This window comes from Melospiza georgiana, chromosome 2 (genome assembly GCF_028018845.1).
Source record: "Melospiza georgiana isolate bMelGeo1 chromosome 2, bMelGeo1.pri, whole genome shotgun sequence".
Classification (NCBI taxonomy): domain Eukaryota; kingdom Metazoa; phylum Chordata; class Aves; order Passeriformes; family Passerellidae; genus Melospiza; species Melospiza georgiana.
The window spans coordinates 67,203,490-67,229,076 of record NC_080431.1 but is presented as its reverse complement, the minus strand read 5'-3'; the positions used below and the strand labels follow the sequence as shown (position 1 = coordinate 67,229,076).

The window sequence follows — 25,587 nt, the reverse complement described above, 5'->3', positions numbered from 1 at the left end:
AATTAACTCTATCCTTGCTGAGACAAGAACACTGTCCCCAGAGTCCACAAAGACTGTATGGTCAGCCGACGATACATTTGTTAGCAGATTGTGCCCATGTTGATGCAGCTTTAGTGTGTTGTATATTGTCTCTATGTGAATGGCCCAGGGCATGGAGTTGGATGTATGATTTCTTCCTGGGCATGGTTGCAAGCACGTGGCCTAAAGGATTGCATGGACAGTGTCCATGCAGGGAATGGGACCCTATGTATGGCACATTGGCTGATATTTGACAAATCCAAAGTGGGTGTTTGTCCAAAGCATGTATTTTTCAAATTGATGGGTCCAGCTGTAAGCAATCAGAGGTTCATTGTGTGAAATGTCCTGCCTTGAGTCTTGTGTTCAGCAAGTGACTCTTGGGATTGCTGCCAATGGGGTGTGATGTGCACTCAGTGTCACCGTGTAGGGAGGGCACGGTGTGGTGCAGCCATTCAGAGTGTACAGGCAAGGTGTGGGTCTTGACAATGGGACTGTTGTTCTGCAGTGAGACCAGGGACTTGGTGTCTCTTATGTCAGTGGTTTCACGCACGGAAGAAGCATGTAAGGGGTCCTCAGCATGTGGATGTGGACCCTTAACTTACATAACTCCTTGGTTAATCCTCTGTGAAGTCTAGTGCCTGCTGTATTCAGGCAAGAATGAACATATTTGTGACCCAGTTTTTGGGGGTGCTGCTGAGCCACTGTCTGAAGTGCAAAGCAGCTTTCAGCAGCTGTGGAAGATCAGATGCATGTTGGTCTTATACTCTGTACTTGTCTCAGTGAAGCTATGTCTGTGGGAGTTGGGCTAAACACTTGATAAGAAAGTAAAACTGATGCTGCCCAATGAACTGAAAGCTGTTTCTACTACCCTTTGTTTCTTTTAACAGAAAAATAGTACACAAATGTTTGCAATTGTACAGGATCTAGGATTTCGCTTAGCATATCTTTTTGCTATAAATTTATCAAATGTTTAATAAATTTTCCAGTTCTATGATTTCTCCTTAGCCACAAATAATTTCAGTAATTACTTTATAGCAAGTTTTTGAACTTTACCCATAAGTTAGGCTGTGGATGGAACGTTTGTCATGCTGCAATTTATGATTTCAGTGATGAAGGAGCATGCCTGTCTCTGTTCTTGAGAAATCTATAATAATGTATTTAGAAACTCAGGAGAACCATACAGAGTATTTAGAATATATAGAAAAATATTCCCAAAGGTTTGCAGCATAAAAATGCAATTAAAAAAATAGGCTTAGTGCTTAGTTTCTCTACACAAGACAGAGTTTCTGTTTTGTCCAGAGAAAGTGGTAAGTGGAGTTTTCAAAATATAGTAAGAACTGATGATATTTACAGACATTATATGCTGTAGAAGGCCTTATGTATTTGATGTTGGAAGTCAGGTTCCTATGGACTCAGAAATAAGTATCATAAAATTTTTAATTTTCTGTGCAAATAAAATACTACCAGAATTTTATCAAAGTCCCGAGGGAGGAATATGGTTATGTTATATGTTTTCTTGATGTAAATTGTTTTGTAAATGGTTAGTAACAGCTTTCTAAACAAATCCTGTTTTCTTGATTATTACAGATTGAAGCTACTGATTCAAAGAATAATGTGTTGGTGTTCTTTAAGCTGAGACCTGATGTAATTACTGAAGATAATCTTCACAGTAATATTCTTGTGTCATCTATGCTAGATTCACCAATCAACACCCTTTATCAAGCTGTACGACAAGTTTTTGCACCAGTATTACTAAAGGTGAGCAATATATTACTTTAATGTTCTGTAGATTTATATTGAGACATTGGAATTCAATAGGATGTTACCTAATTCTGAGCTAAATATTTCATGTCATGAAACCAAAATGTTTGAGGAGATTAAGCAGTGGTTGATAGCTATAGTTGCTAAGTTAAAGAAAGTACTTAAGCTCCTATCAGTAAGGATTTAAAGAAGGTTCTGGTCATACATATGCCTGACAGGAAATGTGGAATACACTAGCCATTGGTGGTTAATGTGGAAAAATGGCTCACATGCTTTCAGGGTGCTTTTATGAACCTGGCAACTGACTTTTGATTTTGTAATAAAAATGTTTTTTTATAGTATTATTCTGAATTGTTAAATCAAAAGAATGAGGTGCTCTTCCTTGACTTCAGGGGAAAAAATGGTACATTGTCCCACTACGTGGTTGGTACTTAATCTGAATTTTGTATTTTTTTAATGGGAAGAAAATACTAATTCCTCTATCATGTGAGTCATAATTTTCAAAATTTTCATTACAGGATGAGAAATGGAGTAAAGCATTTGATCCCAAGCTCCAGAAACTTCTAAGTGAACTTGAAGCTGGCTTGAGTACTGCTCTCAGACGATCAGATCCCAGTTACACGGGAACAAAATTCAGTGAAGATGATGTGCGAGGTTTGTTTTGCAATTATGTCTTTTACAGTTAATTTTTGAATTCAGAGTAAATAATTTATTTACAAGTTGAGAGTTTAGGTTTCCCAGTGATTTCACAGTGTAAAATATAACTGGTTGTTGTTAGTAGACTGGAATTACTTGGTCATGCGAGAAGAGCAGAGTTGACTTTTATACTGCATCTACTCAGGATCAGAAGTTAGAGAATATTTGCATAACCATATGTATAAATTTGCTTTAGAAAGTATGTTCTGACTGAATGTATTTTATAAACATTCATTCATTTAATATATAAATATTTTCTATTTTATTTGCAGCTATACTTACACCAACAGATGAATTTCAGTTCTGGAGAGAATGTGCTCATCGTGGACATAAAGGATGTAGTAAAGAGAGAGCTTCATATTTTAGAGACCTATTTGAGGACATTGCAAAAGTATGTTTTATTTCGTGTGATCGGGGAAATATTTTTAGACTTAGTAGACTTAGACTTAGCTCTTCCTATGAAATCTATGTCAGTATATGTACACTCTTTCCAAATATATGAATATATAACTATTGAGTTATGTTTTCTTAAGCGAAGTTTTACTTTAAATGATATTCATGTATCTTTTAGTGAGAGTGGTGCATGGGAATGCTGACATTTACTTGGGAGTGGATTTGGTCATTGAATACTAGGAGCTGCTGTGGAAATAGAACTGTATGCTATGGTTTGTGAGCTGGGGATTGACTCATGAGATGAAAGGGATGCCATTAATGCTATTGTGCAACACTTCAGGCACCCTCAAAGCACTTTCTTGAACAGTGCTTCAGATAGCAATGAATACTTCACACGAGTAAACTTACACAAATGCTTGGTTTTTCAAGAGGATTGTGACATATTCTGTTATGCAGTAAACCTCAGGAAACTACAGCACTTGCCATCTTCAGAAAAGTGTAAATATTTTGACAATGCTGTTTGCAAAGTAAACATATTAAGCATATTTTATTCTAGGATTATTACAACTTGGATACCCTCTCATTATTTGAAGTTGTGGATTTGGTGGAGGCTACCAAGGACACTGTTGACAGTGTGTGGAGACAGACAGAGCATGATCCTTATCCACAGTCTCGCATGCATAATCTCTTGGATGTGATAGGTAAGCCTTTATGCAGTCTTTATTAAATGAGCAGTCAAGAAAAGTAAAAGGATTCCTTGAGCAGAGACCTTCTTCCTTGTAAAGGCACCAATAACAGCCCACATCATGAAGGTGCTTGCTTCTTGTAATTATGATCCATGAATATTATTTGCCTTCTAGTATGTGGTAATTGAGCCAGTTCTGATGCCTTTACATATGCTTGGGAATAGTAAGTTAGAATGTAGTTGTAATAGATAGTTAGAAGATGGAGTTGGATATCTTTCAGCCTGTGGGCTGGATGTGTCATGCTTCTGTTTGACTCCCTGTCTTTCTTTCAGAGGAGAAAACTTATTTACATAAACTCCCATTAAAGGTCAGTTCAGTCTGTGTGAAGATGAGAGCAAGATGTGTAGACAGGTTCTTCTCTCATTCTCTTGACAGCAGCCCCATGTTTGGGGACAGGCATAGGACAGTGAGGTTGTGTGCTCCTGCCAGATGTGTGTGTGTGTGTGTGAGGAAGAGTTGTGGGGAGCAGCCAGATACAGCCATTGCTGCTGATAAAGTCAGATGCTTGTGTGTGGAATCCAGAATCCATATCCATCAGCTTCACATGTTGGACCAACTTCTCTTTACCTTGGAGATATTCAAGAGATTTATTGAATCGGAAACAAAATAATCAGTTATTGCTGCATTTCTGTGGTTTCAAGTCAAGACACTACACTATTTTTTTTAATGTGATTGGAATGTGGTGTAGCATTAAAGTAATTATTTTAAACATCTTGTTTTTTTAATTTTTTTTTGTCTTCTAGGTGGCTCACTAGGTAGATTTGTTCAGAGAAAATTAGCAGCTTTGAATTTGTGGGAGGATACTTTTCACAGTGTTAAAGAAAATATACAGGCCGGTATCTTGGTTTGTGAGCAGTGGGTGTCAGCTTGTGAATACCTGACCGGACAACTGTGGCAACATTACACTCTGCATCCATGGAAAAATGAGAAATATTTCCCTGAACTGATAGCCAAACTTGGCCAACGTCTTGATGAGGTAGAGGTTTGAATTATACACATTAGTTTAATTGGACACAGAATTAAACAGCATAGTTTCAAGTTAAAAAAAAGAGAATTAAAGTACTTCCATAGTCTTTTCAGAGTCAGTTAGTATTCTATAATCTGTTTGTCTGAGTCTTTCAAAAGTTTCTTGTAAAAAGGAGAGACATGTGTACTTGTAAATATAAATTTTATGTAAAAATACATTTGTTATATCAAATACTTTCTTTCCCTCATAGGTGCTAACTGTTAGAAATCTTCATGAAAAACTTGTGTTCTTTTTGCCAGCTGGAGAAAAAAATTCTTTACATCTTTCCCATGTGTTTGAACCCTTTGCTGGCCTAAATCCTGTACACTATAATCCTTACACAGAGGTATAATGCTTATTTTTAATTTATTCACATTCTTTCTGTGTCTTTCGCAATGTATATAGCCCTAAACTAACACATGAACTCATTATCTCTAGCCATTGTGGAGAGCAGCAGTCTCTCAGTATGAAAGAATTATTGCACCAGTGGAACAAAAAATAGCAAGCAAATTGAAGAAATTTATTTCAGAAATTCAGGACAGTCCACTGCAGGTATGGGTAATTCTGTATTCTGAAAACTTTCCTGAAGATCAAGTTATTTAATTCCTAAGTAGTCAGTTTAGGGGATAGGAGTAAGTACTTAGAGCCAAAGACAGCACTACTGGGTGGTATCGGTCTATGTTTAATTTTTTTCCTAAGAAAGTGATAACTTTTAAAAATCTTTATATTACAGCTTCTTCAAATATTTCAGAAGCATAAGGAACTGATAAAGCATCCAAAAATAAGCAAAGAGTTGCTTTTTGAGAGGGAAACATTGCTGGCAGCACTTCAAGATTATGTCAAAGGTATTTAATTGCATTAGTATTTTTGTGCATGCAGGGATCTTTATTTACTTACAGAATTATGCCAGTTTTCCTCATATATTTTTATAACTGCAGTAATGATCTAAAGTTGCTCTGTTAGATTTCTGTTCTAATGAATCTTTTGCATGTGTTAGACTATGAGACAGACTTTGGAACTCGATGCCATGGTGTTCCTGGTGATGTTTCTGGACCGCTGTCAGGCAAGAACCTTTCTGAAGTTGTCAATAATATTGTATGGGTACAGCAGCTGGAGCTGAAGGTAACAGATTCTGTTACTGTTTGCACACATTTTTTCATAGAATATAGAACATGGTATTTGACATTTCTGTGGAGAATTCCACACAGAAAAATTGTGAGCTTCCCAAGAGTTACATAATCAAGGTTCCTTATCAGTGGTGCTGCTTGCTAAGTTGAATTTTATTGGCAGACCCAGAATGTAGTCTTTTTGTAGTGAATTGAACTGCCTCTTAAAAAAAAAAAAAGACTAAAATTCATACAGTAGGTGTTTTTGTTAAATTTTACCCTCCAGTTTGCATTTTAAAATTGTATTTAGGATTCACAGGTACCCAGAATCTGAAATCCTGATCCTCACTTATTATTACTAACCTTTGTAGTGTCTTCTTGAAATCAAGGAGTAGTACATTTTGAGCTTGTGCTTGCCAGGGAATTTGCAGTAAATGTACAACAATTCTGTTTTAATTTATCTTGTTTTTTAAAGTTTGTATTTATACTTTGGTAGGAAACGTTAAACATTTTTGGACAACACTGACCAGTGAAAACCAAAATGTTTTTTGTGAACATAAGTGCCCTCTACAATAACTCTAGATTTGAATAAGAATAGAAGGTATTTATCCCAGAATACCTATTAGCCTGATTCAGCTGATTTATGTAAGTTTTATGTCTGCTTTAGGCTGTGCTGAATTTTTTAATTGCTCTCAAATATCCACTGATTGTATTGACTAGGACTTTAATTTGTCCGTTGTAGATACGAAATTCCATTTCAAATACCTTTGAGTATTGTCATGGACCTTATGGATACAACAGAAGACTCATGGGAGATCTGTACCTTTACAGAGACTTAATTGAAGACCAAGTGGGATATCTTGGGGTATCTTAATAGGAGTGGGTGCCATTGTCAGTGTTATTAGTGAACAGCTTATTCAAACCCAATTTACTGTAAAGAGAATTCAGACATTGGGACACAGTTTAGAATTCACTTTTTTTCCCTAATCAGCTTTTGAATCCCACTTGGATGCTTTGTAATACTGAGTTTTATTGTGGTGATTTTTCTTTTCTGACTGAATACTGGGAAATTAACCTTCTTTTCTTTGTTATTGTATTTAAGGTGGATGATTCTATTAAGCTGGCAGAGGCTCTTCTGTCTGACTTACCTGGATTTCAAACTTTTCATCAAAGTGCAAATTCTCTTCTGGAACAGCTGAAAGTATATGAGCAAGAACAATTTGATGATTGGTCTAGGGATATCCAGTCAGAATTATCAAATCCCAAGTCAGGACTTTGGTAAATACACTCTTGTTTAAATAATGTTTATTAAATAGTGAAATCTGTAGTGTGGTATAATTCATTAGAACTTGACAAAGGAAATAAAAAACTATTACAGGGTTGAGAGAATGAATGGAGAGACAAAATAGATCAATTTATTTTACTGTCATCATCCTGCCAGTCTTGCTTAGTAAGATGAAGTATATAGGGCAATATTATGAATTATTAATTAATAGCCAATATTGCAGATCAATAGCTAATCTTGAAGTTTTTGTTAGCACCTGGAATGAAAGACATGTTTGGTTTGCTTGTTGTTTTTACTTGTTACCCACTGTAATCTTTATAGTGATAATGCATAGAGACTAAATGAGAATATAGCTCTGATATACAGATAACACATGTAGAGTAACAAATTAATTGTTATGCACAAGAAATTCTGCAGTCTACAGAAGGCAGATGAAAGAAGGGTAAGCAGATAAATTTAAACGTCATGAATATTTTTCCCAAAATAATAAAATTTCTGTATGGGATACTGAAATATATTTTAACAATTCTAGTTGATTGGGTACATATCTTCTGTCTTCAACTCTGAGTGTTGCATAATTCCTCTGAAAAGAATTTGTCCACAGTTACAGGGGATACAGGAGTTTATACTAAGCAAAAGCTTTTATTTTAATGAAAATACTCAAATATATAACAGCCATCTAATTTATTAGTACTATAAAATCTTGTTATTCTGAGATTTTAAAATATGTGAAATGGTTAACTAAAAGAACAAGAAAAGAAGTAGCTCCCTACAAAGGGGAATGCAATGGATATGGGAACTAGAAAAGAGATGAGAAAAGAAAAAAAGAAAAGAATCAGTAAGGCTGAAGTATTTAAGAAAGGATGGTAGTAGAAGCATTGCTAAAGTAGAGAAAAAAATAGAATAAAGTCTGCAGAAAGGCTGATGTTCTTATGAGCATCTGGTTGAATATACCAAAATTCTCCATTGATTCAAGTTCTGGTTCTTAGGATTGGTTATTTCATTATTTTCTTGCCTCTTTGCAGTGCTGGAGACTGGGGCTGGTAAGGCTCCTGCTTGACAGACTGTGATGGATACAGTGTAATCTAGAATAGTGTCTAGCAGTGAGTTACATGTTAACTATCCTCACAAACCTGAAAAACTTTGTAAGCAAAAATGATCTGTTTTATCTTCATTGGCTTTGAATTAAAGGAAGGGTCACTGGAATAATTTCTGAGTAAATGAAAATGTTAATATGCATAGAAAAACAAAATAGAATGACATGAAGCTGTTTTGTATAGTTTGTTATATTGTGGTAAAATGCACCTAAGAAAGGATAAATATCAAATTATATTCAGTAATATGTTTGATTTTGGTTCAGTATCCAAGCTAACAGCCCTGTGATGGAGTTGGATCCCATTTCTGGAACATTAAACATACTTTATTCAGATCGTTTGGTGACTCTGCTGAGAGAAGTACGTCAGCTTTCAGCCCTTGGGTTTGCTATACCAGCTAAAATACAGCATCTTGCAAACACTGCACAAAAGTTCTGCAAGCAGGCAGTCATCCTCAAGCAGGTATAAGATTATGCCATAATAACTTCCTGTTCTGACTTCCCTGCTTGAACTTCTCTACAGTGCTGTCTTTTCTGTCTGTGTGGTTAAGCTTTTTATTGTGCTTGTCTGTATGAAAGTGACTTCTTTCTTGAAAAAGTAGAAAAGCCCATAAAAGAAAACAAAAATGCTTTAAAATTTCAGAATATGTCTTCTTTTGAAATACAATATTAAAGCCATATGAAGTTACTGTATGAATATACAAAAATACGACAAGTAATTAGTTGATTACCCGGTTTTAGTTTCAGTTTTTTATAATTATGGCTAAAGGGAATTCTCATAAAATGTAACAACTTTTCCTCACCATTGCTAGTTTTCAACTGAAAATATATGAGCAAGTATTTTAATGGAAGTATGTTTGGGGTTTTTGGGGGTGGAGGACCTATTTTTTGGTTGCACTGAATGCCGCATATGTTTTTGTTTGGCTTGTATTTCAGTTCAATTTCACATGAGGTGTCATTGATATCTGGGATACTCCTACAGCTTGGGCAAAGGTGACATGAGACTTTTTATGTTTTCTTTTAAATTTAAGCTCTCCTTTTTTTACAGGTGGCACATTTCTATAATTCTATTGATCAACAAATGATTTGGAGTCAAAAGCCAATGATGTTACAATCTGCTCTAGCATTTGAACAGATAATTAAGGTGAAAGAATTCTCCTATCTTTGTCTTTTTAATTTCAGTGGTATCTGTGCATATTCTGTGCTGCTTTTTTTACATTTATTGCATTGTTATTAAAAAATTATTTCTTGATAAACAGGTGAAGTTGATTAGCAATTATTGTCACATTTTTGGTTTTGATCTATGCAGAACAAAGACCAAGAGAGGCATTTAAGGTGTTCTCCCATCTTTAGATGTCTGCTTATCTTTGTGGAGCAGCAGTCTCAACATCAGTTGATCTATTTCAAACTCTGTTAGGAGTCTGTCATTAATCCCTCTCCAGTGCACTGGCGTAGCTATAATGCTATGCCCCTACATGTCTGTGATTTGCCAGATTATCTTGTCTCTATTGCAGCTAGGGAAAGGGAGATCCTCCATTTGTTTTGCTAGGAATAAAACAATTTTTGTTATATTATCACTTCTGGATGTTGGTTGATAGACTGTCATTAAATGTTACAAATGTGTGTTTTTAAAGCATCCAAAATCAGGTCCTGGAGGAAAAGCTCAAATAACATGGGATAATCCCAGAGAACTAGAGGCTTATATCCAAAAACTCCAAGGTGCTGCTGAACGTATTTCCACTGAAAATAGAAAACTAAGAAAGTGGCACACAAACTTCATACAAAAGGTATATTTTCCCGATGAAATTGAAGTCATGTCTGTCATAGCATACCTTAACCTTTCTTTAATTTACATGACGATAAGTATGTTTATTATCCCTTAAAATTCTTTTAACAGGTCATATCCCTTATGAATATTGATCTACTGCGGCAGCAGCAGCGTTGGAAAGATGGACTTCAGGAGCTCAGAACTGGTTTTGCCAGCCTCGAGTCACAGGCAGGGTTTGATTTTCCTACTGCAAACTGCGAATGTTTGACTTTTCAACAGTAATCAAGATTTAAGACTCAAACATAGCATGATTGAATTAATTCTGATTAAAGAGTTACTAGTTGTCTTAGGAAAACATCTGTGTCCTAGTTAATGCCAGACGTGAGATAAAATTACAGATGAGGAGGATGGAGATCAGTTTTTTTTTGGCATACTAGCAATGGGAGAAGAACTTTTGGTCAATGACAGGTGTTAGATGAGGAAATGGGAAAACCTTGGGTAATGTAGATCAGTTGTGTCTGAGCCATTAATGCAAATTAAAATTAAGAAATTGGTACAGATAATGAGTGATCCACACACAGAATAAAACAAATGTATAAAATTTGCAATTAAAATGCATTTCTGCCTGAAATAATGAGAAAAACATATTTTTGTTTGTTCACTTATCGACTGACAACTTTTAAGCAGAATCACAGAATCCTTAAGGTTGGAAAAGACCCTTAGTGTCATTAAGATGATAATGATTTTGATTAAAAATATCATATTACCAAGGAAGCTATTTTGAGTTATTATTCAAGCCAGTTTAGTTTTTCCTATAGCCTTCAGCAATCAAAGGACTATATTCCTAGATGGATATGTTGTTCTTATGCTTTATAATGCAAATTACTTCCATTGGTATTTGCTAGTCAAATAAATGTAGTGTCTTTACAGTATTTTACTTCTAATTTTGGTTTTATTCTCCCAAGATAATATAAAAAATAATCTGGATTGGTTTCTTTTTAAGTTTAATTTGCAGATTTTTATCTTTAAATTGGTATATTTTATGAAAAGAATCTAGATTTCCTTTAGGATATGTTTGAAAATTATTTTGATATTATGAAATGTTTTTAGATGGAAAATTACCTTAACTGTTTTCAGTCACTCTTCAAAAATCTTTGACTAGATGTGATTCCAAGAATTATAAGATGATGTAGTCTTAATGCTGTTGTCATCAATATGTTACATATTTCTTTAAAAACCCTGTTATAATTGTTTTAAGGCTTAATTAAGACAACTTCAGGTTTTCTTAATCTTTAGAATCTTGGAAGAGCTCCTACAGGCAGCTTTGAATTGTAGGACGGACCTTAACTGTATAGCTTCCTGCAGCAAACCTGGACTGCCTCCAAAGCCCTGCCTGAAAATCTCCAATTAAACAAAATAACCTTTTAACCTGGAAGGAGTTTCTAGCTTATTTCCTAGCTTCTATTGTCCTTCTGCAAATTCCTCCATGATTTGCAAATGACCATTTAGCTCCATTGGTCGAGGTGCTAATGCCAAGGTAATGGGTTTGATCCCTGTATGGACAATTCACTTAAGAGATTGATTTGATGGTCCTTGTGGGACCCTTCCAGCTCAGAATATTCTATGATTTACAGAACTTGACTGTATGATAAGGCTTTCCATGTTCTTACAGTCCAGTGTAGCAGATTTCGATGAAAAACTGAATTCTTTGAAGTAAAATTTTACAATAATCTATTAGTTAACATTGTTCTGTGGAAACACACAAGAATTTTTATTAATTATATTTAAAAGGTAGCTTACATATTATAAGAAAATAGAAGGTGTGATACAGGTTTAAGTCTCATATTCAGCCAGCTCTTTATGTTATTTCCAGTGGAGTCCTGTGCATTTTAGAGTAACCCTGAAGAACGTTCTGGTTAAACCAATGGGTGATGAATATCAGTGAAATTCCTATGTTGATTTACCACAGAGACTGTTTGATTTGGATATTTTTTTAATTCCTATATTAATTTGAAATAAATGCAATAAATGCAATAACTGGTCACAAAATCAAAAACTCATATCTTGAGTTAGAAGGGGCCCACAAGGACCAACTCCCTGCTCCTCACAGGACTATCTAAAACTAAACATTGTGACTTAAGTATGTTGTCCACGTGGTCCTTAAACTCTGTCCAGCTTGGTGCCATGACCTGGTCTGTGCCAGCTGTGTGATTACTGAATTTTAATAAGGTCTCAGTCTTTGGATTTTATACTGTATAAGTTTCATCTTATGGTTTGAGGAATAAAATAAAAATAAACATTGTTAAATTTTAGGGTTTCAAATCGAGTGATATGAAAGCTTGGAGACAACACTGGAATCATCAACTTTACAAAGCTCTGGAGCATCAGTATCAAATGGGCTTAGAAGCACTCAATGAGAATCTACCAGAGATAATTATTGATCTGACATTCAAGTAAGATTTTTTTTTTTTCTTAAAAGAAAATATTCGAGCACATATTACATTAAGATACTAGTTTTTCTGTTATTTGTTTCACTTTTTAGGCAAGGTCGCTTGCAATTCAGACCTCCTTTTGAAGAAGTGCGAGCTAGATATTACAGAGAAATGAAGAGATTCATCTCTATTCCAAATCAGTTTAGGGGAGTAAGTGAGGCAGAAGATGAGTCTATATTCACTGTTATGACTGAAAGAAATGCAAATGGATTTCTGACCGCTTTCAGCAAAGCAGAGGATTTGTTCAGAAGGCTGACAGATGTTTCTAATCAATTCAAGGTATTTTCCATAGTAAACCTACTCATACCTTTTTTCACTTAGATTTGTATCATTTTATGCTTTGGACATTCTAGAAGTAGTTGAGCAATGACATTTGTGAATTGTTCTTTTCTTGAAGGCATGTAAGCAAAAGCTTAGTGAGTCCATCCTTGTCAAGCCAACCACTGAAGTACATGCCTGACTTGAAGTATATCTATAGTTCCTTTTGAATACTCTGTATAATAGCTGACTTTTCACTCTTTCTGTTTTGAATAGCCTTAGATGTATGAACATGTCGAACTGTTTTTTACCTCCTGATTTTTGCCCTAGGAAAATGTACAGATAATTGAAGAAGCACAAAGGTTAAAGAGAATGTAACTTGAAAACCTTATTAGAGTATTTTAATGTTATTGAGAAACTGTTTTTTAATCTGGAAAATATTTCTTTTCCATGGAATAAAAAAATAATGTTGGAAAGGAATGGGTCGTAATTGGCCAAGTAGATATGGAACATTTGGTGAAGACACACCTTTCTAGCAAACAGGACTGGGAAAAAAATTTCAAGGCATTAAAAGTGAGAGGGAAAGAAGCAGAACGTCTTCCAAGGTATAGTGTAACTCTATTCTTTTGTTTGAATATTGTATTCTATCAGGTATTTTAAAGGTAGTAGTAAAATAGAGATGAAGATATAGATCAAGTGTTTAAAATGTGGATGTAGTTTTTAAGTGTTTAGATTTCGATTTTTCATTTTTATTTTTTGATACTCTCTTTTTTTTGTGTCACCTTCTCTGAAAACTAATTACTTCTTCTTGATATAATGGGAAACTTCCTCAGAATTCAGGGCTAGTCCTGAAATATTCCAAAACATAGTATTTTAACAAATCTTTTAGCTAAGTCCTGTACATGTGAAATATATGTGGGAGTTAGATACAGACATAGCAAATGTTTGTCCTGAAGTAATTCCCGTAATGAAACATTTGATCACCTCTTACAACTTGTAGTTTAAAATATGGTAGGGTAGGCTTTTATTCCTATGTATATTCTCACAAACCAATTGTACTGTATGGTTAGAGTTCTAAAGTAAAACTGGTAGGAATCATGTTTAGAGCAAGGAGAAAGATGTGACATTCCAGGCTGGAGAAGTAGAACTTGTGGGTAGTGATACTCTGAATAGTAAAGATTTCCATGAGTTCGTGGACAAACTGAGGTATATAGAAGAGAAGCTGGCTGATGTGCCTTATAGGCAGAAGCAACATGTTGCTAAGAAATCCATGAGGTGAAAAGATTAGTGTTGAGGGAGGATAGTCAGGAAGATATCAAGTAAGGCAGACCTTTTGCTTAGTGTTCTTTGGGTATCTACTTATGGTCACTGATATATTAGATATGGGGCCTTGAAATGATTCTCTATGGCTTGTCTTCAGTTCTTATTGCTGTTGAAGGCTGAGTTAGTGAACTGTAATGGAAATCAGAGAATTAAAGACAAGAATATACAAATAATGAATGTGTTTTTCTTTTGAGTATGGTAATAGCCTTTCAGAATTTTATGGCACTGGTAATATAAAATCAAGCCATTTTCTAACTATTTGGAGAAGCAGAGCATTGGACCTCAGTCCCCATAAAACTGAAAGTAAAATGTATAATTGTTGTAAAAATTTCAATACTATGGCTTAATTTCCCAAGAAGCTATGACTTTCACTTGTAGAATTATAAGGGAAATTTCTCATTAAACTATGAAGTTGGGGTAAACTATACTTGTACATAGATCTAGAGCTACTAACAACTAAGTATGCTACTGAATATTGGCTGTCTTTTAATCTCTTTTTTTGAAGCACGATCAGAATAGATTGTTTAACTGTGAATTGCAACCCTGTGAAAACTGTGATTGATGACTTCATCCAGAAGTTGTATGACATTCTAGTTGTTTCTTTGAGAAAATCTATTCAAGGTAAATAATATCAATGAACAGTATTTTAGTTTTGTTTGTTTCTGTTGTACTTGGGCACATTTGTGTTAATGTATATACTTTTTTATAAAAATATTTTACTTTCAGGCAGAGTGAACTGCAGAAGTCACAATACAGAGAAAATAATCTGTTACAGCTGTGTATTCCTCAATATTACTTTTTCACTACAGATGTAGCCTAGGACCCTTTGATGTCCATTGTGTATCTTTCCTGTTTTCTTGTTTGGGCCACCTCTCTTACAGATGTAAAAGAATACATATGGATATTGTCTTGCTTGTTTCTTTTATCTGAAGAAAAATTTTGTTTCTTCGGAGAAGAAAATTTATTTAATGTTTGAGAGAGGAAAATTTCCTAGATGTTTGAGAAGGTGTCATAAAATGTAATAAAAATGCTATTAGATTTTTCTTTTACAAATTGAAATACTTCATGAGCAGTCTACAATAATCTGGACTTACTCCATAGAATTGCTTGTCAAAACTGTTAAAGCTGTGTTGAAGAATACAAAACATTTCCCTGTTTTGGGTGATTAACCTATATATGGAACAGCAGGACAAAGTGGAATAAAGCATAGACGATGAGGAATAACAGTGCTTTGTGCTTTAAATCTAATGGTTGTCACAGGAAACATAAAACAGGGATTGTGCAAGAAAGTGAATTATTTCATAGCCTGAAAGGTGAATCTTTCCTGGAAGATTTCCTGGAGCTGTACAGCTGCTTTCTCAGTATCAAAAGAGATTTACCTTGTTAGGTAAATACAACATTATAGCTTATGCAGGCATTGGTTCGTGAATCTTCTCAATATGTAAAGCAAGGTGGCTTTGGTTAGTTAACCTCTTTAAAAGACCCAAATCAAAATAAATAGAAAAAAACCCAAAGAACCCAAAACCAATTTATATGTGCTTACCTAAAAAAAAAAAAAAAAAAGACTTTTACAACCTTTAAAAGTATATAAATAAATGCCTCACTTATTTATGTTTAATGTTCAGAAGGAGTTCTGATACTTATGGTCTAAATCATACACTGGACACAGTGGATTACATTTGGAAAGCTACTTGTAAACACAAATGTACAGTTTTTGTTCAGGTAGTAGACAAGATTGGAGTCTGCAATTTTTAAATAAATACTTTGCATACTTACGACTAATGCTGTATCCTTGTGCATTTGTCTGACTTGGATATTTAAAACTAGAAATATTCTCTCCATAGTAACTTTGTTTTCCATCTTTATGTAGCTCACCTCTGTGATGTTTCTACATTTCTCACTGATGCCATGGAAACACTAGTGATTAGGCCCCAGACTGTAGAGGAAGTAGCAGAAGACAATTTAAAATATTTAAGCCTACATGAACGAAAAGAGGGGGTAAGAGACTATTTTATTCTATCCAGAGCAACAGCTATAAAACTGTAATTACTTTCTAGTATGGAAACTTAAATTTAAAAATAACTAGTAAAGATCATGCTCAGGTCACATAGGGCAATAGTCCATGTAGCACAGTAATTTGTGTCCAGCAGTGGAGTGATAAAATCAGGGTATCTTTTTTGATACTTTTTACTTCTAACCTTCAACCTGAACCTTGTTGAGTTTTATGTGGTTCCTGAGCATATAATAACACAGTGGATTTCTTTTCCACAGCCTTACCTTGTCTTCTCTTGAGAGCAAACATATGTTTGACATCCAAAATATACTCTGGTAAAGTGTAGATCAATTACCCATTACTTGTAGAACCCCTCTTTTTATTTTTTTCCAACTGGCATCTGTTAACTTCATGCCATTTATGTCTTATATTGGAAGAGATATGGACCAAACAGTTCCTATTCTTCCTTTTCATGGCACATGTCTGTATTCTACTTTGTTGTGTCTAGTATCAGCAATCTCTGTTGCAGATTGAATAGTGTTAGTTATTCTCATCTTTTCTTATGCATAAGCCCACTCATAACTTTGATTATCCTTGTTGCCTTTTGATAAGTCTTTTCTTTCTATTTCATTTTTCTGTGTGACCAACAGATTTTTTAAATCTTTTAAGATCTGAATAAACCATGGATTTACATGATGAAATTGTAATATTACCTCTTATTATCTTTTTGGTCTCTGTGACTCATAATATTAGTTTTGCTTCGTACTCCTTAGATTTAGCTCACATTTTGGTAAAACTAGCTGTCATAGGCCTAAGATAGCAGTCAAGTGCAGTTTTTATCTTAGAACTCAGCTTGTACATGTGAAATTTATTTTTTCACATTTCTGTCACTTCATGGTTATCTAGTTTAATTTTGCTTGTCACTATTATCATCAGTTATTATTTCTTATGCATTCATTCTGTAGTTCTTCTCAGGTGAAGTATTTTAATGCCTGAAATAACATACTATCATTAGTAAACTTAATAATCTCACAGACTGGTCTTCTTTTCCAATTCTATTATAAGCATTTTGAGCAGTCCAGAACATTTACTAAGAGCAAAATGACCTGCATGCCAGCCAAAGCCAGCAAACATATGCAGAGATTTATCACATTCTGTTGCGCTGCTGCTCTTCTTCAATTTAACTGAGTTGATCTCTTCAATCTATAAGGTGGCACTTACCTCTTTCATAGTTAACATTCACTTCTGTATATCTCATGTTAGGATCAAGGTTTAGAATTTCTCTAAATACTTCAGATATTACTTTTTTCAAATATTTTAATATTATTCTATAAGCAATATTAAAAAAAACCAGCTGTATATAAGCTTGTTATCTGTGCATACAGAATTGGTGATTCATATGTATTTGATTTAGGTAAACAGAATTTGCTGGATTTTTACATGCATACTTACTTCTGATCTTTCTGATTTTAGATTTTTCTTCTGTTTCAAGAGGCTGAAGATAAAAACAAACTTCTGCGAACTGTGGCTGGTGCAGGTTTGGACAGTATCAGTAACCTAAGAGCTACATGGGATAAATTTGAATTAATGATGGAAAGCCACCAGCTTATGATTGCCGAACAGGTAGCAATGAAAGCTTAAAGTTTTACTTGAAAATGTTGAAATTATTTTGAGTATGTCTGGAACAATACTTTTTTCTTAGATTAAATACATAAATATTGTCAGTTCAATAATAACATGGGCATTATTGAGTTGAGGGAGAGCTGTCTGAGGAAGAATGCTTAGACTCTTAAGCACTAACTGTTAACTCTGAAGCAGTAACTAGGGGAAACTTTCGTTGAACTGATGCTAAAATAAATGTTCTATTGTTGTAGTTCTGTTTCAAAACAACTTTCTCGTGACAGAAATGGCTTCATAAATGCAATGGTTAACAGAGGAAAAGAGGATAACAGCTTAAATATAGCATTTTCATTTCTTTATCATGATTTTAGTATTGAAGCTTTTTATTTTCTTTTCACTTAACTTTGCTAACCTATGCACAGTCCTGTAATTCCAGTCCATAGGCAAACTACTTAACTCAGTTGAAGTTCTGCTGAAGAAATTAATTTGCCATACATATAGCATTTTTTCTATATGCTATAAGAGGCAAGGCTAAGTAGGTAGCATAGGGTGAGTGAATAGGTCTCAAGTACTAACATGATAAAAAAAGTAGTGCCCGTTTTAAAAGAAAAAGAGTGAGGAGAATAAAGTTGAACTCTTTCTTCAGGTATTTTACAAGAAGTTGTTTGAGTTTGATTTTTGATCAAGTAGTCATTATCAAGTTTTGAAGTTGATGTATAGATTTTGATCATAGTTGTAGATACAAACCATTAAGGAATGTAATTATGCCTATTGCTTTGCAGATGGAAGTGATGAAAGGAAATGTGCTTTCACGTGTCAATATATATCTTCAAGATCTTGAAAAATTCAAAGCTCGCTGGGATCAGCTAAAGCCAAGTGATGATGTAATTGAAACAGGTGGTCAGGATGTACTCGAACAAAGTGCTCAGATGATAAAGGAAAAAAAAAAAGAATTTGATGAACTTAAAATCATGAAAGAAAAACTCATGTATGTGTGTTTATTTCCCTGTATATCTTATTCATTAATGTATTGATCTTTTACAGCAATAGTATCTCAGAAAATGTTCACTAATTTTTATCACAACAGATGTTGCAAATAATTTAATTTGTATTACATGTTTTTCATTAGCTTTTCAGGGTCCTTTTTGTTGGTTTTACATAACATGAATTTCTTAAGCTAAGTTTTTCTAGATGTTTTTTGCATAAATATATTGAGAAGTCTCTTGAGGTCTTGCAAAAGGAAATTTGTACCCCAAAGGCTTAATTCTGACTTTTGAAATTCTCACTAAGAGAAGATTTGGGATCTTGTAACTTAAGTGGAGAGGAGCTCACCTCTCCCAGTTGGTGTCTGTGCTCATTATTGCAGATCTTGAAGATAAGGTTTTCTATTTAACTTCTTACCTTGGCATGTAAATGAAGGCAAATAAAATTAGCATATTCTTTTTACCACCAGGAAGAAATGATCAATTCAAAAATATTTTAATTCCAGCTTGGATTTTGAGGGCACAAATTAATTCAACTTTCTCATAAATAAAAAATAAATGAAAGTTTATGGAAAATGATAATGATTATGGGAGAAGGTTATTGTGTGAAAGAGTTATCACTCATATTTCTTTATTATTTTTATTCAAGAAGGGGATTATAAGGAAAGTGCAGTTGGCAGCAATATTCTTCAATAAAACTAATGACTTTTCTTAAAAAAGTATGATGATTTTTGTGTGGTACCATTTCTTAACCCATAAAAGTACAGTGGAATATGCATAATGCAATGATCTTTTTATGCAGTGAAGAATGCCATCATTTTAAGTTGGAGGAGCCTGACTTATCATTGTCAGAAGCTGTAAGTCAAGATATTCAGAGTTGTGCAGATGTCTGGGCACTGTATGAAGAGTTTTATCAAGGTTTCCAGGAAAAAGCCAAAGAAGACTGGATTACTTTTAGGTAACATCTTGTTACTTTATTTTTAATGGGCATACAGGTGTGGTTGTAGTACTGTGTTGTTATGACCTTTTTATGTTTGATTCTGCAGAAGTAAGATATACCTATTTGAAGAATTTTTGTTTAACTGGCATGACAGACTGAGGAAGATGAAAGAACATACTGTAATGACAGTAAAGTTGCAAAAAGAAGTGGACAAATATAAAGTAAGATGCTAATTACCCTGTTCAAGGCCAGGTTGGGTGGTGCTTTGAGCAACCTGGTCTAGTGGAAGGTGTTCCTGCCCACAGCAGGGGGGTTGGAACCACGTGATCTCTAAAGTCACTTTCAACCCAAATAATTCTGTGATTCTATGAATTTCAAAAAGTCCTGTGAAACAAAAAGTGTTTTGATATTATTGGGTAATGTACTCCATTCTATACCTCATTGTTAATTTCTTACAATAAAACCATGTTAATATTTAACAAAATGTCTTCTGATAGTGTTTTGAACGTTTCACTTAATTTTGGGAACTTATAGTTCTCTACAGTAAACAGAGTGGTCATTACAGCTTACATAGACACAGATTTACAGTGAGTTGTCTTCAGAATCATACTCCCAAACTTTAAATTCGGGAACTGGAAAAATTGTACTTCAGTTTAAGAATTTAAATTTTATTTTTATTTGAATGGCATGTCACTCTGTAATCAAAGAGATGCAATTTTCCTAACACCTAGATGGTTTTACCTGTGTGTTTTTTCTATAGATGATAATTCCACTCCTAAAATATGTAAGAGGAGAACATCTTTCTCCAGACCATTGGTTGGATCTCTTTCGTCTTCTTGGTCTTCCCCGAGGCACTACACTTGAGGGGTTGCTATTTGGAGATCTATTAAAAGTGACAGATGCCATTATTGAAAATGCAATGGAGCTGAAGGTATGAATAATATTAAATACAGGATCAATATTTATTTTATGGCTTACTTTATGTGGTATATGTTTTTCCATATGCATATATTTTAAATACTGTAGAAGTAGTATTTGTGTTATATTTTTGAATGGAGAGTTTATTGCAAGCTCTGTAGTTTCATATAAGATCTATTCTTGCTTTTAAATAGGATTTGAATTGTCGAGCTCAAGGTGAAATCACAATCAGAGAAGCATTACGTGAGCTTGAACTCTGGGGAGTTGGAGCTGTCTTTGTGTTAACAGATTACGAAGATAGCCAATGCAAGACTATCAGGCTTATTAAAGACTGGAAGGACACAGTCAATCAAGTTGGAGATCATCGCTGCCTTCTGCAATCTCTTAAGGACTCCCCATATTACAAAGGTTTTGAAGATAAAGTGTCCATCTGGGAAAAAAAGCTAGCTGACTTGGATGAGTACCTGCAGAATTTAAACCAAATTCAAAGGAAATGGGTCTATTTGGAACCCATATTTGGTCGTGGAGCTCTCCCCAAAGAACAAGCTCGTTTTAACAGAGTTGATGAAAACTTTAGGTTAGTGTTATGGAATGCAACTTACCTTTTGTAGTATCTTTTGACATGTAGTCTGGAACATTCTTCATAGTGAAAATATATGGAACAATTGGCATATGTATGAACAAAAAGGTTGGTGGCAGGAAGATATATATTCAGAATTCAGAAGATATATATGTGTGATGGCAACATATATTTGAATAAAAGTAGTAATGTTTTCATTTAATGGGGAACATGTGGAGAAGGGAATCTTTAGAAGTATCAAAGATTGTGAGCAAGGCAGGCAAACACAAGGTTAGTCTTAGCAGCAGAAGTAGAGGGGATGGAATTGTTTTTTCAAGAATCATGTTGAAGACTATCACTTTGTTCACTAAGAAAGTGACACAGTTTTGGAGGAAACAGATGGTTTATTTGTTCCAAATAAATAAAAAGATAAAAAAGGGAGTAGGTTTTAGAAATATGGAAAAATATGTACCATTATCTGTCTTGGCTTGAGTTGAAATAACTTAAATGGAAATAAAAGTCAAAAAATTAAGTTATCTTGGTTCTGGGTAGAGAAATTTTAGCAGGAAATTGTTTTTAAATTACATTGGAGAGACGTTGAGGTAAATTCTGAAATGTTTCATCATTAATAACAAAACGTAAAAGTTATATATCAGCTGTTTATATTACTTGTTTGTGTGTTAATTTTTATTCACATAACTTTATATATATAATATTCAAATTAAAATTATAATTTATTTATGATTTTTTTTTTTCTGTCAAGATCCATTATGTCAGATATTAAGAGTGACAATAGGATAACATCACTGAATGCCCGGGCAGGAATAAAAAATACCTTAACTACCATACTTGACCAACTTCAGAGGTGTCAGAAATCTCTGAATGAGTTTTTAGAGGTACAGTGAACATTAATACATTTTTTTATAAAGAGAGTCAGTAAGCTTGGGTTTAAATCAACAAAATTGATTTATTCTGTTTTTATATAGGAAAAGCGCTCAGCATTTCCAAGATTCTATTTTGTTGGAGATGATGATTTATTAGAAATTTTAGGACAGTCTACGAATCCTCTGGTTATTCAGTCTCATCTTAAGAAACTTTTTGCTGGTAATGCTTTAATCTTTATTTGTGAAATTTACTTATTTATGAAACTTACTTATTTACTTATTATAGAGATAAGTGTCTTTGAATTCATGTAATATGTTGCAGTTCTTCTCTTTCCATGACTAGACACTTAGTAATTAATATTTGACTTTGAGAATATATAACTTTATTGATGTTTTCTGATTAATAGGCATTAATAGTGTGAGCTTTGATGAAGAATTTAAATACATTATTGCCATGAAGTCTGTAGAAGGAGAAACTGTGCCACTTAGAAATAAAGTTCTTCTATCAAATGATGTGGAGGTAAAAAAAATCACATCCTAGTCTAGTTCAAACATCATTGAGATACTAGTTTCTAATATAATTTTGAGGTTTTTTATCTCTTTGTCAGGTGTGGCTAAACAGTTTGGCTTTGGAGATGAAGGAGACCCTGAAAAAAATGTTAATTGACTGTGTTGATGCTGGAAAAAAATCACAAGGTTCAATCGATCCATCACTCTTTCCTTCCCAGGTAGTAGTTGATCCAACAGTGCCACTGTGTAGTCTTAGAATTACAAAATAAGTTATTTTCTTTTAGATTTGGAAGAAAATAACCCAAATCAAGTCCATTTTATTCACTGATCATGTAGTGAAGTCCTTAAAAATATGTGCTCTTACTAAATTCCTTTGCAAAATTTGAAATATTCAAGTCTTTTGCATGGCATTTTGACATACCACTTAATGAAAAAGATTTGCTGTTTTAGATTATGTTGCAAGTTTAGGCAAAATTTTGCTAGGTTTTTTGATGGCTTTACTTGTTCTTAGGATGATAGCAAATGTAGGGTTTTGTTTAAAAATTATACAATAAAATATTTTAAATATCAGACATAATAAGCAATTACAAATTAATTAAAAAATTGGTTAATTTTCATATATGTTCAGTATTTACAAAATATAATTTGAACTTTCTCTTCCAAAGATTCTTTCCTTGGCAGAACAAATTCTGTTCACTGAAGATGTTGAAAGTGCTATCAAAACCCATAATCTGCAACAATTAGAATTAGAACTCACGGCTAAACTGGACCATTATACTAGCATTGGTAGTGACATAGAAGATACTGGGAGTACAGGTATAAAAATTATATTTAATATATAATTCTTTACTATGACTGCAGTTGTGTAGTATTTTATATTGTTTATTTTAAACAGGAAATTATATAAATGTGTCTCAGTTTGAGTTCACAAAGCTGAGTTACATAAAGTCACCTATTGCAGCCCAGATTAGAGTCATTAATATTTCAAAGTAAACAAAAGGATTTTTATATATATCTTAGAAACTGTCTTGGAGAGTTTATATATTTGGAGATCTCTTTTCTGAACTTTTTTAGTATGTTTCTGTCTTTTAGCTTATGTATCTACTGTTTCACAGGAAGTGGGTAAACAACAGTTGAGGTACGTTGTGTCAAGCCAGTATATTCTGTCCAACTGTGTAGGTTATTCTCTTTTTCTATATTAGACGTCCACATCTGCCTCTGAGCTAATAATTTTGAGTACCTTTGAGGCAAAATAAGCTAGTTATTCTCAAGACACGATTGTTCTAGATCTTACATAGTCCAAATGGGTTAGAATAATTATGCCTTTGAGTGCTTTTTTCTTTTTTTCATGAGAGGTGGGGCTTTGAGTGACTACTTCAGATAAAAAACTCTATACTGCAGGTTAGGTGAGATGGCTTTTATCTTAGGTATAAAAAGACTCGATATGTAGTTGATAATCTTCAACCACATTTGTATAGCTGCTTACTGCATTAAATTTTAGCTTACAATTTGTGAACTGTAAACATCTGATACATTAATTAGAATCAGGATTCATATCACCTACCTCCAGAAGTATGTGTGTTTCTTTATCTGAGCTCCCTTTCCGTGCTTTCTATAGCTGTTTGAGAATTTTCCTCAGTTACAGAGTGTTCATTTCATCTCTTGTATAATACATTACATTTATGCTTTAGTTTGGAAAATAGGTGGGATTTGGAGGTGAGTTGTGATTATTCTCACTTACTTTGATTTAATTCCCATCATGGAATGGTATAGAAACACAGAAACATTGATTTCTTTCAATGAAACTAAATGAAACAATATGCTCTAAGAGTATACTTAATTTACCTTAATTACAATCTGTTAATGAACTTTCACTCCACATCACCATAATTATTCTGAGTAAAATCTGGAGAGTGTGTGTAGAATGGTTTTGAGATTTTTAACAGGTCACTCAGCAGGCTGAGCCACTGATTGCTGAAGTAGACATGGCTATGTCAGACTCCTGGCATAAATTGCTTTGTAGAAAAGCCTCTCCCTCTCCTTTTTCCTCTCCCCCTCTTCCTCTGTCTCAAATCCCACCTCCCCCCCACCATATAGAGGCAGACAAAGTCGCATCAAAATGACTAAAGTTACATGATTTACATTGTCTGTCAGGATCTTATTTTACGTTGCTTGCCTTAGAAAATAAAAAAAAAATTAAAAAACCTTTATATAATTCAAACAAAATCTAATTAAAATCTGCTGATAATAGAAAGCCGCGCAATGAACTTGTGAATTGGTAACGTGTCTTCTTTGCTATACAAGAGTGACTTTTTCTTTTGTTGTGATTATTTGTAGAATCTGGAATTCTTGAGCTCAAGCTTAAAGCTCTGATTCTTGATATCATTCATAACATTGATGTGGTGAAGCAGCTGAATCAAGCTGAGGTTCACAGTGTTGAAGACTGGGCTTGGAAGAAGCAGCTGAGATTTTATATGAATGACCAAAAATGTTATGTTCAGATGGTAGATGCTGAACTCCAGTATACTTATGAATATCAGGTGTGATATTTTTACATAGTGACTTTTATGTATGAGTAAAACACTTACTCATTTCATACATGTGGCTGATTGTCTCCGACCTGTTGTCATTTTTCTAAACTTTGTTATGTCCTTAACATGCTATTTCATAGATAATATTGAGAGGGTAATAATTTTCATTCCTAATGCTGATGGGGTAAATACAAATTGTATCAAGTTATCATCTACATATTTTTTAATATGCTTGTTTTTATATATCGAATGCTGTTTCATCTGTAGTTGTGAAAAAAATTAAACAATACATTGACATTTGATATAAAACCAGGACAGCTTTGTAAACAAATTCATATTCTTAATGACACAGAAGTTTTGGCTGTTGCTTTATATTATCAAATTAATTACTTATGATAAAATAAAAGTAACTAAATTGCCAGTATTTTCTGTCTACCCATCAATATAATCTGTTTTGTTTCTGCAGGGGATTTCCCCAAAACTTGTTTATACACCTTTGACAGATAAGTGTTACCTAACTCTTACTCAGGCCATGAAGATGGGCCTTGGAGGAAATCCCTATGGTCCAGCTGGAACTGGGAAAACAGAATCAGTAAAAGCCTTGGGTGGGATTCTTGGAAGACAAGTATTGGTCTTTAATTGTGATGAGGTGAATATGGTTTTGTTTAATTTAGGAAATGGATATCTACACGCATACTTCATAA

At 33.9% G+C, this 25,587-nt stretch overlaps 1 protein-coding gene across 2 annotated transcripts in view; it reads left to right on the top strand.

Annotated features, from left to right (window-relative positions):
- DYNC2H1 (dynein cytoplasmic 2 heavy chain 1) overlaps positions 1-25,587 on the top strand; it is a 143,509-nt gene that overhangs the window by 1,051 nt on the left and 116,871 nt on the right. For both annotated transcript variants that reach the window (XM_058045066.1, XM_058045065.1), the window contains exons 2-33: positions 1,606-1,776; positions 2,298-2,433; positions 2,748-2,866; positions 3,425-3,569; positions 4,358-4,590; positions 4,832-4,966; positions 5,059-5,172; positions 5,354-5,465; positions 5,618-5,742; positions 6,829-7,004; positions 8,372-8,567; positions 9,153-9,248; positions 9,739-9,891; positions 10,002-10,100; positions 12,186-12,325; positions 12,415-12,643; positions 13,100-13,227; positions 14,451-14,566; positions 15,816-15,943; positions 17,412-17,561; positions 18,341-18,546; positions 19,344-19,499; positions 19,588-19,702; positions 20,242-20,412; positions 20,594-20,976; positions 21,722-21,854; positions 21,945-22,062; positions 22,250-22,362; positions 22,451-22,570; positions 23,018-23,168; positions 24,690-24,892; positions 25,350-25,532. In XM_058045066.1, coding sequence (XP_057901049.1) covers positions 1,606-1,776; positions 2,298-2,433; positions 2,748-2,866; positions 3,425-3,569; positions 4,358-4,590; positions 4,832-4,966; positions 5,059-5,172; positions 5,354-5,465; positions 5,618-5,742; positions 6,829-7,004; positions 8,372-8,567; positions 9,153-9,248; positions 9,739-9,891; positions 10,002-10,100; positions 12,186-12,325; positions 12,415-12,643; positions 13,100-13,227; positions 14,451-14,566; positions 15,816-15,943; positions 17,412-17,561; positions 18,341-18,546; positions 19,344-19,499; positions 19,588-19,702; positions 20,242-20,412; positions 20,594-20,976; positions 21,722-21,854; positions 21,945-22,062; positions 22,250-22,362; positions 22,451-22,570; positions 23,018-23,168; positions 24,690-24,892; positions 25,350-25,532 — 4,953 coding nt within the window. The remainder of the gene's footprint in view (positions 1-1,605; positions 1,777-2,297; positions 2,434-2,747; positions 2,867-3,424; positions 3,570-4,357; positions 4,591-4,831; positions 4,967-5,058; positions 5,173-5,353; positions 5,466-5,617; positions 5,743-6,828; positions 7,005-8,371; positions 8,568-9,152; positions 9,249-9,738; positions 9,892-10,001; positions 10,101-12,185; positions 12,326-12,414; positions 12,644-13,099; positions 13,228-14,450; positions 14,567-15,815; positions 15,944-17,411; positions 17,562-18,340; positions 18,547-19,343; positions 19,500-19,587; positions 19,703-20,241; positions 20,413-20,593; positions 20,977-21,721; positions 21,855-21,944; positions 22,063-22,249; positions 22,363-22,450; positions 22,571-23,017; positions 23,169-24,689; positions 24,893-25,349; positions 25,533-25,587) is intronic.